At 40.3% G+C, this 11,322-nt stretch overlaps 2 protein-coding genes across 2 annotated transcripts in view; both read right to left on the reverse strand.

The window, feature by feature from the left end:
* Positions 1-11,322, reverse strand: part of LOC139947870 (guanine nucleotide-binding protein-like 1) — a 395,329-nt gene that overhangs the window by 331,164 nt on the left and 52,843 nt on the right. The gene's annotated exons all lie outside the window — the stretch shown is intronic.
* LOC139948226 (acyl-CoA-binding domain-containing protein 6-like) lies at positions 48-10,445 on the reverse strand. The gene is made up of 7 exons (XM_071946312.1): positions 10,335-10,445; positions 7,794-7,958; positions 5,971-6,035; positions 5,404-5,574; positions 4,591-4,696; positions 3,482-3,602; positions 48-2,911 (listed from the first exon to the last, which is right to left on the reverse strand). The coding sequence occupies exons 2-7, from the start codon at positions 7,941-7,943 to the stop codon at positions 2,772-2,774; spliced, it is 753 nt and encodes a 250-aa protein (XP_071802413.1). The 5' UTR covers positions 7,944-7,958; positions 10,335-10,445; the 3' UTR covers positions 48-2,771.

Genomic DNA, 11,322 nt, shown 5'->3' on the forward strand with positions numbered 1-11,322 from the left:
AAGGTTGTTTTATAATAATAATTATTTTGAGTCACTACATGTACCAATAGTGTCCACTGCCTTTAATGAACTGATTAGTGCCTGGCAATAGATAACAATTTTACTGATATGTATGCTTAATCTGAAATGTGACCTTTTGTATAAACATACAGGGTAGATATATATATTGGAGTGTATTTTTTAAAAACAGAACGATTATATGATAAACGTCTTTATATGATTGGATGGGTTTTTTTGTGGTAATTTTGCTGTCAGTACTACTATTTGTAATTCATGGAAACGTGTAACTAAAACATTTATGATGCACATTGTGCACTCGATGTAATGCACAAATAAATATGGATTAAACTGGTTTGAGATGTTACCTTGATTCACTATTTTTATTGTGTTTTTTAGTTTCACTCTACAAAGAGACGCAAACTCATGATTAGACCATGGGAGCAGTTCCCTCTCCCATCTACCCAAATCCCCCTTCCACCTGCCCCGTCCCCCCATGATGATTACCCATCAGGGAGAAAGGAGCAGGGGCCTTTCTTAATCCTCGGGTTAGGCTCCCACTCAGGCTAAGGCCCCCCCCCCCCATGCGCTGCGTACGCAATGGAAAAGCAGCCTGGGCCTTTAACCTGCATTTTTGTGGCAGTGTGTATTGCATGGACATGGAGCCTGAGACGGAGCCCAAGCTGAGGTTTCACAAAGGCCCCAGGGCACAATTTCATAAAGCCTGTAAGCACAAAAACTTGCTAAGCACAGAAAAGTATTGCTTAACAGGAATGGGTTAACAGCCAAAATTACATGAATTTTTAATTGTTGTGACTGGTGCCCCTCTCATTTTGTGAAGCAGTGTTTTCTGCTGTAAAAGTTCTGCGCATATAATCACTCACCATTCTCCGCTTACTGTGCAAGCAAATGATGCCCAGTAAGGTGAAGTATGTGTGCACAAGCGAAAATTTCCTGCTAAACAGTGAAATATTATGCTTGACAAAAGTGCGGAATTCCCTGTTCCATAAGGATAGACCCCCCCTTGCATAATGCGAATCGCATTACTGACGCGCACATTTTCACGCACAAAGAGCAGCTACCGTCTAATCATTTGCCTCCTTTGACCCCAGTTAGGGCACTTTTTGACCCCAGTGAGGGCGCTTTTTGAAAGTTGAACGTCACATAAGGTTTATCGCGACTCAGAAATGCAATGCATTGTGGGAAGGAATATGGGGCGGTTTCTATGCAGTTTCTATGACTCGCGCACGCAACGCCTATACCTTTGTGTGGGTTCAACAGCGCCCTCTCTTGATATTTTGCTAATCGCGATAAACCTTATGCAAAGGGTCTATTGATTCTTTGCTTACTGTAAGCAGAGCCTTGAAATCCGGCCCAGGACTGTAAATTACCCAAACCAGTACATTTTATCTAGGCCTCCTGGTAACACAAAATAATCAGCAAGACAAAGAGCAACTGGTCCCCTCTAATTCTTCTTTGATCTTCTGATTATGTCTAACTGTATGCAGTTTAGGGTGACCAACTAAAAACTTGACTCATTTGAAATGGAATCTTATATGGAAAGGTTTGCGGTAATACCATGTAATCCAAGCTAATCCACCTTCACGGTACTTAAGCAGCATGCAGCATCAGAGTCCAGCTTTCTCCAGAAGACGATCAGAAAGTCAAGTTGAAACCAACGGTTCTTTTTAGAACCACCCCAACTCATTAGAGATAGTCATTACATGGTGTTACCACAAACCTTTCCGCATCGTATTTCCACCATGCAAAGTTTAAAATCCTACTTAAATGGAATCTTGTCAGAACAGTACTTGCCTTTTCTACTTAGCGCCATACAGGCGCTCAAAAGTTTTTTAACAGCATGTATGCAAAGTAGTCACCCTTGGGAGCCAATCAGTGTTGTTTTTCAGTCCATCTCTACAAGGGGTAAGTGACGAGAGGTATCGATACAACACGCTGCCCATGGTAGCAAGGCTATGCTACATTAGGTTGAATAGAAGAATAAGCAAGATGGCCGCACCGTGAAAAGTTCACCCTGAGATAACAGAGGGCTGTGACTGAACAACACTTTGTTATGTAGCCCTTAGGATCTCAACCAATCACTAGTGTTTGTGGACAGTTATGCCTGGCCAAAGTTAGACTGGTTCCCTGTCTTTATACTAAAGAAAGGCACTGGTCATACAGGCCCAATGATTTCATTGGATAAACGTGCTGTGAGGTAAGCTTCTATCCGTCTTGTGATTGGTCCAAGCTCAAAGGTGATGAACTGTCAGCTTGCACTCTCGACGGTCTGCATGCAGGGTACGGTGCATAATGTCTACACCATGTACTGCAGTATTCACGATCTAATACACATACTGTATGTATCATGTGAAATGACTGCAAATCTCCGTGTCAAATGAATGTGAGGTCAAAGGTGCATTTCCTACGAACCCAGACATTCGCTCCAGAATGGTATCTGGCGTAATTCACAAGCCTCAAAATGTGACGTCAGATGTTCAAACGAGGCCAAAGTCTGCATCCTCACAATGCTGTGGCACAAAGTTGTCATCACTGAGGCATAGGACACGTCTGTAACACAATATTGCACCAATAGGCTGGACACTGTTCTTGTAGACTGTAGCGTCCAAACACAAACCACATGTCACTCAAGCCTTTCCAAAGATCTCACCTTGAATCAAGACTACTTCTCTGCAGAGACGTGTTGTCTGTTGCACAGAAATCACACGTACTCCCATTAACCTCCAAACTGCTAGCCTCCTCTCAAGTCACTGTTAGTGCACAGCCAACATTTTCTGGATGACTTTGTCTGAGGTAGTGTCTAGTGGCGTGCTGCCCTCATTGTCCTTTAGTTTACGATTTGCTCCATGCTTCAGAAGAAGCTCCACTATCGATATATGTTCACAGGCAGCAGCTGAAAGATAATATTGAAGTAGAAATCATTATTTGTTAAAAACATGTAGTTATAATATTGAGTTCTTACAGAACGCGTTATCACACCCCCAGTGCTCAGTATTGTTTTCCTGCAAGGTATGTGGAGCTGTGTTTTGCAATATGCATCCAATCAAACCAGGAGCACAGGGGTGAACCCCTTCTCTTTAGGTAAAGTGCGTTGCACAACACACAGAACCTACGGCTTTATGTCCCATCCGAAAGACACAGCAAAAATTGGTTAAGTGTTTTGCTTAAGGACACAAGTGCCAACCCGCACTATGCTTATCGAAAACACCAGAGCTTGAGCTCGGTGTTTTTATACGCTTGGCAACTACGAATGTTTAAAAATAACCCGACACTTTTGAAATGGCTGCCGAATCAAAAATATATGATTGGGGGGTAGGGGAAGGTTTGTACGTATGGATAAGTTATGAACTCAACTTTCATGACACCAAAAAGTCAGAAAATAAATTATGCTTGGGTGAGCACTCCTAGTGTAAAAATACAGTGTGCTGATAATTGTCAGTGACTACAGTCAAAGGTGCCTTACCATAATGCAATGGCGTTTGCCCTTCGGCATCTAGTACATTTACATCTGCTTTATGGTCCAACAATGCTTGCGTTACGTTGATATGACCTCGATCGCAGGCCCAATGTAGTAAACTCATCCCCTGTTAGCAACATCAAATACTGATAGTTAATACTCTGAGAAAATTTGAAGAGTACATCGTGATCTCAAGGATTTGAACCCAGGCCCTGCTAAAAAAATTATACAAAAAGCCTGGGCCCAACTTCATAGAGCTGATTTTCAATAAAGTACAACAAGTAGTTTAGCATGACAAAATTATTCTTACCAGAATAAAGGTATCAGCCAAACGTCGTGTACCATCTGAGACTGGTATCCTGCTTATTTTGCTTTTCAGAATTTGTAATTTGGGCAAAAGTATCTGCTTAACAGAACACGTTGCCTTGGATCGGTTGAGTTGATCGTTGAAAAGCGTTTGAAGCCATTTGTTATGAATTGCAAATGGTTAGATAGATAATTTAAAAGTAGAATATAATAATCCACACAAACATGCCTCGAAATTGAATGGTTTTCATTTTAGGTCGCAAAGAAAGACGGTCGGCCATTTTGTGGAGTCAAAATAACTACACAAAATGGCCGTCCATGATAGTGATTCTTTTTAATCATATGCATTTCATAACAAATGGTTCAAACGCTTTTCAAAGACCAACTTGTCCAATCCAAGGCAGCGTGTTCCTTTAAGCAGCCTTATAAAATTGAACCCTATCAATATAAGCGAAAGCTGCGAAAGCTTTGAAACCCAGTTTAACATGCATTTTAAGTTAACTGTATTTATTTGAACAAACGCTAAGAGAATAAGAAAATATGTATTAATTTGTCTTAGAGGGTATTGAGTACACGCCATAATGAATGGCATTTCATCAGATCAAAGTCAACATTTGAAAATACTGTTTTTGTTTCAAGACATTACACAGTGAGGTATTATTCTTCATTGATATTCAATATAAAAAAAAACCACAAGACTACCGGAATTGACCAGTGATAAGTTTACTGTCCCAACACTAAAATCACTGGCCTTGGGCCTGTGGTCCAGTGTCAACTTCGACCCCTACCATAAGTATCATTATTATTACCTCTTCGTCAATCTCATTAATGCCTGCCTTGCCAGTATCTAGTACATACTTCATCTGTTCTGGGTTTCCGTCTTTACACCAGTCAAACGCTGTCTTATTCACATCACTGCAGGAAAAGACAACCAAGTAGGTTTGAGCCAAATATTGAGTTATTATCTGTCACAATCAAAACACCTCATCTACATTTTTAAAGGAATAAAACAATCATACGGTTCCAATAACCAAAGTTGAAATTTGCCCTTAAAGCCATTGGACACTTTTGGTAAACAGTGTTGTCCAAAGGCCCACACTTCGTGTATCACAACTGATATAAAAAATAACAAACCTGTGAAAATTTAGGCTCACTCGGTCATTGGAGTCGGGAGAAAATAACGGGGAAAACCCACCCTTGTTTCCGCATGTTTCGCCGTGTCATGACATGTGTTTAAAATAAATCTGTAGTTCTTGACAACGAAAATTGATAATTGTTTTAATGTTTTCTCGAAAAAAAAAGCATTTCATGGAATAATATTTTAAGAGAAGTCTTTCACCATTACCTTTTGTAAACCCTGTAAGTTATTTGTAAATCTGTGAACTTTTTTAAGCACCGGAAGGTTAGTATGCCTTTTCGTGTGGTTACGGTTAGCACTAGCAGCGTTATGAAATGGAAAATGCACATTAGGCACAGAGTAGTGGAGTAAGCACCGGTAAGTTAGCATGGCTTTCTGGGTGCTTACGGTTTGCAGCGCTATGAAATGGAAAATCGCACAGTAAGCACAAAATCACTGCTAAGCAGCTATAAAATTGGGCCCTGAAGTGAAGCCATACACTCACCTTACATCCTCCTCTGCCCTGCACATAGTGCTGACCCCCACTCCAAGCATAGCTCCTCCCCCTCCTCTGTGCTCAATAACTTTCCATTCCGGGTCTAGTTCCTGGACTGCAGAGACATACTCTGCCTTGGCAGTCTCCTTTGTCATGTGACCCAGCCCGTGCCACGCATCCCTGGAGTTGGAAAAGACACAGGGAATCAGTAAGTAGGCCTGAATGGGACTGATGTATGAACAATGTATGGTCATACTATGTTCCAGTGGTTAGCAGTTAGAATTCACAACTTGCAATCACAAGGTTGTAGATTCGAATCATACCATGCTAACCGCTAATTTCATAATGACTAAAAATGTATTTTCATCCAGTTACTGAATCACAATTTCTTGATTTGTGCAATTCATAATCATAGATGTTAAACCAATGTTTGTACGAGAGAGATTGGCTGTTGCCATTTGGCAATTGTATCAGATCCCCTTGTGGGAGTTTGCCAAGCTCCCTTGACAGGAAGATCATCTTAACGAACAAACAAACCAGCTAATTGAAAAAATGTAAAGAAACAAGTAATGTTACCATTTTTGTTTGCCTTGGAAGTCAAAGAGACCCGGTCGCAATGTGTTACATTTACCAACGGTCGCCTGTGGAAGGAAGAAAACAAAAACCCAAAAGATATAACTTACAAATTAACAAAACAATTAAACAAGAAAGGTAGTGGTAGCACATCAAGACTAAGTTATTAGATAAAAAACTGCACGCTTTCAGAGCAACGCTACTTCATCTGGTGCAAATTATTGTTCCAGAGTGATGCAGAAGACTCACACAGATATGAATGGTGACCTACAACAAACAACAAACTTCTTCAAAGGAAATGCTTGTTCATCAAAATATTTGAATGAACTTCAAAACCCTTGTGTCAGTATGCTGTTGAGCATGATCTAGATGTTTTAAAGACAGTGGACACTATTGGTAAGTGTCAAAGATCAGTCTTCTCACTTAGTGTATCTCAACATATGCATAAAATAACAAACCTGTGAAAATTTGAGCTCGAAGTTGCGAGATAATAATGAAAGAAAAAAACACCCTTGTCACACGAAGTTGTGTGCTTTCAGATGCTTGATTTTGATACCTCAAATTCTAAATCTGAGGTCTCGAAATCAAACTCGTGGAAAATTACTTCTTTCTCGAAAACTACGCCACTTCAGAGGGAGCCGTTTCTCACAATGTTTTATACTATCAACTTCTCCCCATTACTTGTTACCAATTAAGGTTTTATGCTAATAATTATTTTGAGTAATTACCAATAGTGTCCACTGCCTTTAAAGAGATAAAAATGTTTATCTCGGTACCTACAACATACCTTGAATTAACACAGGCACCCATAATATAGCAATTGCAGTGGTGCCTTTTGCTGTAGTGTTCCAATGCAAATTGAAATTTTTCTCATGAATAATATTAATAATAATAAAATTAGACTTGTTAAGCGCCTCACGCTGACCCAAACCCAGAGGCAAATAGAGTTGCCCCCTACCAGAGCAAAGTTGCTGTGCCCCTTCCAGAGCGAAGTTCAAGCCCTGTGTGAGCTGCAAAGGTTTTGACACTTCATACTCGTCTCATATGTGATGTATTTTATGAGATACAACGTTCAGGCCTCAAATTAACGCACTGCACCCACAGCAATTGCTGTGGTGCCCTGTGCTTTTGCTTCGGTGCCCTATGCAAAGTTCAAATACAGAGAGGTGCCCTTACCAGAGCCAAATTGCTGTGCCCCTTCAAAAGTGAAGATCAAGGCCTGCTATACTAAAATAGGTTTTGTCTGAAAATTTTGATACTCACATACTTGATGAGATACAATGTTCAGAACCTGAATTAACCCACACCAATGGCCGTGGTACCGTGTGGTTTGCTGTGGTGCCCTTTGCAAAGTTCCAATACAAATTTACATTTTCCTTCATAGAGGTGCCCCTTCCCAGAGCAACGTTGCTGTGCCCCTTCCCAGAGCAACGTTGCTGTGCCCCTTCAAGAAGGAAGTTCAAGGCATGCTAACTTTAGGTTTTGTCTGAACACCTCTGATTTGAGCTACAACATTTTGACATTTTCGTACTTGCGTGTGACGTAATTTTTGAGATATAATATTCAGTCCTCAAACTAACCCACTGCAGCCACAGCCATTGCTTTAGTGCCCTGTGCTTTTGCTGTGGTGCCCTTGGCAATGTTCAAATACAAATTTACTTCCCCTCATACATGTAGATGTGCCCCCTTATCAGACCAAAAATGCTGTGCCCCTTCAAGAGCTGTGCCCCTTTCAAGCCCAAGTCTGTTGTTGCACTGAAACATTGAAATATCATAACCCTTATAAATCTACAACTCATGTGAAAAATATGGCACGTATTATTTACCTGCTTGTAACGTGCATACAAATGTAAGAGTTTCTCTTTTGGTAGACCAGCAGCCAGCATCTGGACCCTTTCAGCGGCTTGCTGGAACTCGCTCAGAGTTCCTTCTTCATCCGAGGATCCTTCCATGACATCACTGTCATCGCTGTCCATCTTCTTTGTCGTAAACTGTGTGTGAAACGCACAAGTCATCATTAGCCATGGGCCAAATTTCATACAGCTGTTTAAAGACACTGGACACCATTGGTTATGGTCAAAGACTAGTCTTCTCAGTTAGTGTATCTCAACATATATGCATTAAATAACAAACCTGTGAAAATGTGAGTTCAATTGGGCGTCAAAGTTGCGAGATAATAAAGAAAGAAAAATCACCCTCGTCACACGAAGTTGTGTTCTTCCAGATGCTTGATTTCGAGACCTCAAAATCTAATTCTGAGGTCTCAAAATCAAATTCGTGGAAAATTACTTCTTTCTCGAAAACTAAGTTCCTTCAGAGGGAGCCGTTTCCCACAATGTTTTATACTATCAACAGCTTCCCATTACTCATTACCAAATACCAAGTAAGGTGTTATTTTGAGTAATTACCAATAGTGTCCACTGCCTTTAAGCACAAAAAAGTATCTCTGAAGCAATTACGCTTACTAGATAAAGGCTACCAGCTAGTATGTCACTCACATTCACAAGTACAATTTGTGACTGGTATCCTGCTAATTTCTGCTTTAATAGCAGAAAATTGCGAGACAAGACCATTCTGTGAAAGGGGTGTTATAAGTCTCATACAGCACACAGCATTGTGTCAAAATTATGTGTGAATGAACAGCGTGCATCGGAACAAACAGCACACACATACTGCCTTGTCAATCTGTTTTTAACTGTGACACAGGATATGGACACTTATATTTCAATGCACAGAAAAATGAAGGTACAATTTTGATTGATATAATGGCACTGTTTTGACAGAGCAGGTATGGTCAGCAAGAATTGGTCAAGCCAGGAATACAGTAGGTTAAAAAAAAAAAAAAATATTTATATTAAAAGAAAATTCTGCCAGATTTCAGATGTTATCTTTTAACCAGATCGGTAAGGGATTCTTAGCTATAGATTATGAAAGTTGACTATAGATTGACAATGAAAAAAGTGAAATTTTTTAAAACCAAAATGTTAGGAGACCCGGCCACGGTATAGTACAAGGCTTTACAATAAACAACTCGACTATACTGGGCCCAATTTCATGGCTCTGCTTACCACCGACATCTGCGCTTACAATCACGATTCCCCGCTTACGTGCAAGCGTTGAATTTCTGCTCTAGCCTTGTAAGCGTAGAATGCCTACTGTAGTAAGGTGGAGTACACACGTGCAGAAGCCAAAATTCGCCGCTAACCTGTGTAATAGTATACGCTTGCCGTAAGCACAGAATTCCCTGCTTCCGTAGGCGACAATTCTTTGCTTCTGGTTACAGGATAGTGGTTACGGTAATTAAGCAGAGCCATGAAATTCTGCCCTGCTGTTTATAGTACTACTAAGCCTATTGGAAAAGTTTCCGTATGGCGCCACCACTTTTTCATTCGATATGAATAATATAGTATCTAATTTACCTCAATGAGATATCCCTTTTTGTAAAAATGAGTGATAAAGTGGTGGCGCCATACAGAAAGTTATCCCATGAATTCTACAATACACCAACTTCTGGTAAATTTAATCAAGGGGCCTGCACCTCTCTTTGAACTTGGGTTGGCCCTCTTAAACAATAAGGTTTATCGCGAATAGCAAAATATCAAGAGAGGGCGCTGTTGAACCCACACAAAGGTATAGGCGTTGCATGTGAGAGTCAAAGAATCTGCATAGAAACTGCCCCATATTCCTTCCTACAATGCATTACGTTTCTGAATCGCAATAATCCTTATAGGGGCCGAATGGACATGATTTGTTTTTATTATTTTGTTCTACTCGCACCTCTGAATTCTGGTAAACCCGATGAGTGTACATTATTCTAACTGCACCCGACATAAATTCCTGTTGCCTCAAGCCAACCCATTTGATTTTATTTATTTTTTATTTATTTTAATTCCTTGGACAAAAAATAGCCCACAAAATGTCCACAGATTCACAACAAACCTACAGGGCCCGAAGACAATGACAGTAGAAAGCCTCCCCCGAAATACCATACACCGAGGAACTGCAGCCCCTGAGAAATGAGCAAAACAAGTCACAAAACATATTTCGTCTCAGTGAGATGAACATTATTTTAGCATGCGCACACACGAAGTGCATACATTTTCAATCATTTAAAGGCTGCACTTTTCAAGGAAGAATAACAATTTATGATTGTTGGTTGGGAGTTCTGGATTGAGTTTCCTCCTTATATTTGATGATAATTTTTAATCATGATCATGATGACGATGAAAAAATTTCGGTGACTTTACTTTCTTTTAGTAATTAAAACCAAACAACCCTTCAATCATTAAAGCACAACTGTCCTTAAACTGACACTTTAAAAGGTTATTATGTACACTTCATAAATTGTCATAATATTAAATTCATACCTTGCAAACTGTTGTAGAAAGTTTAACTTCTTTTACTGTGATTCTGTGAAAAGTTCTCGAAAATTGTTGTAAACTCAAAATATTTCGGTGTTTATGGTGTGTACACAAACATTTAGTCTGGTTACCATTGTTAATGTATGCGTGATTGCAGGGTGAGACGTCCAGTGACCGTAGTTATCTTGTAGCCACCAACAGAGGTCGCTATACCAGTCCGTGCTCGCGAGCGGCAATGGTTTTCCTTTTTGCCGTCGTCTGCTTAGATGGCAAGGGGAAACTATTTCTAGTATGAGAAAAAATTAAACACTGCAAAAATATCTTATCATGTGAATAATTGTTAGGACTTTAGTACTGATTACGAGAGGAAGACGAAACAGATCAATGTTTTTATTTATTTAGGGTATACAAAAGAGTAGACGAGATTCTGTGTGCCCCCCCCCCCCGATGGAGCTAGCTTCAATCTGCCTGCCTCCACCGTGGGAGAAACCTCCGTGGCGCGCCACGCCTATTTTGAACACTTCTCGCACGTTTAAACACGACCAATTGATGCCCTCTCGACCAATCTGGATAAACTGTCCCGGGTATTAATGGAAAATAAATAATGATATAAAAAAAAATATATATGTATATATATATATATATTTTTTTTTTTAGGTACAATAACCATGATAGCAAGAATAGGTGCATCATAGCTTGAAATAGGCATTAAATTCCAACATCTGTGAGGGGGAACATCACCCCTCAGATTCACTAGATTGCATCATAGCTTGAAATAGGCATTAAATTCCAACATCTGTGAGGGGGGAACATCACCCCTCAGATTCACTAGATTGCACCAGAGAGCATCTACGGGCTAAAAAAAATTCCGGGCCCCTAAAGCGGGCCCGGACCCCACGCCGTAAATGTTATGTGTCCCCCCACACTTCAAGACGGATTGACGCCCCTGACCGAGCCCCATCTCACTACTTTTTGAAAAGTGTAGTCTTGGTGC

The sequence above is a fragment of the Asterias amurensis genome, chromosome 15, assembly GCF_032118995.1.
Source record: "Asterias amurensis chromosome 15, ASM3211899v1".
Taxonomy (NCBI): domain Eukaryota; kingdom Metazoa; phylum Echinodermata; class Asteroidea; order Forcipulatida; family Asteriidae; genus Asterias; species Asterias amurensis.

What these genes read in the sequence shown, in the direction of transcription:
- LOC139948226 (XM_071946312.1), bottom strand. Translation starts at nt 7,943, where the DNA reads ATGGACAGCGATGACAGTGATGTCATGGAAGGATCCTCGGATGAAGAA. An exon ending in TGTATGCACGTTACAAGCAG is followed by an intron (nt 6,036 to 7,793) that starts GTAAATAATACG and finishes TTCCTTCCACAG; the next exon opens with GCGACCGTTGGTAAATGTAA. An exon ending in GCAAACGCCATTGCATTATG is followed by an intron (nt 2,912 to 3,481) that starts GTAAGGCACCTT and finishes ATTATCTTTCAG; the next exon opens with CTGCTGCCTGTGAACATATA.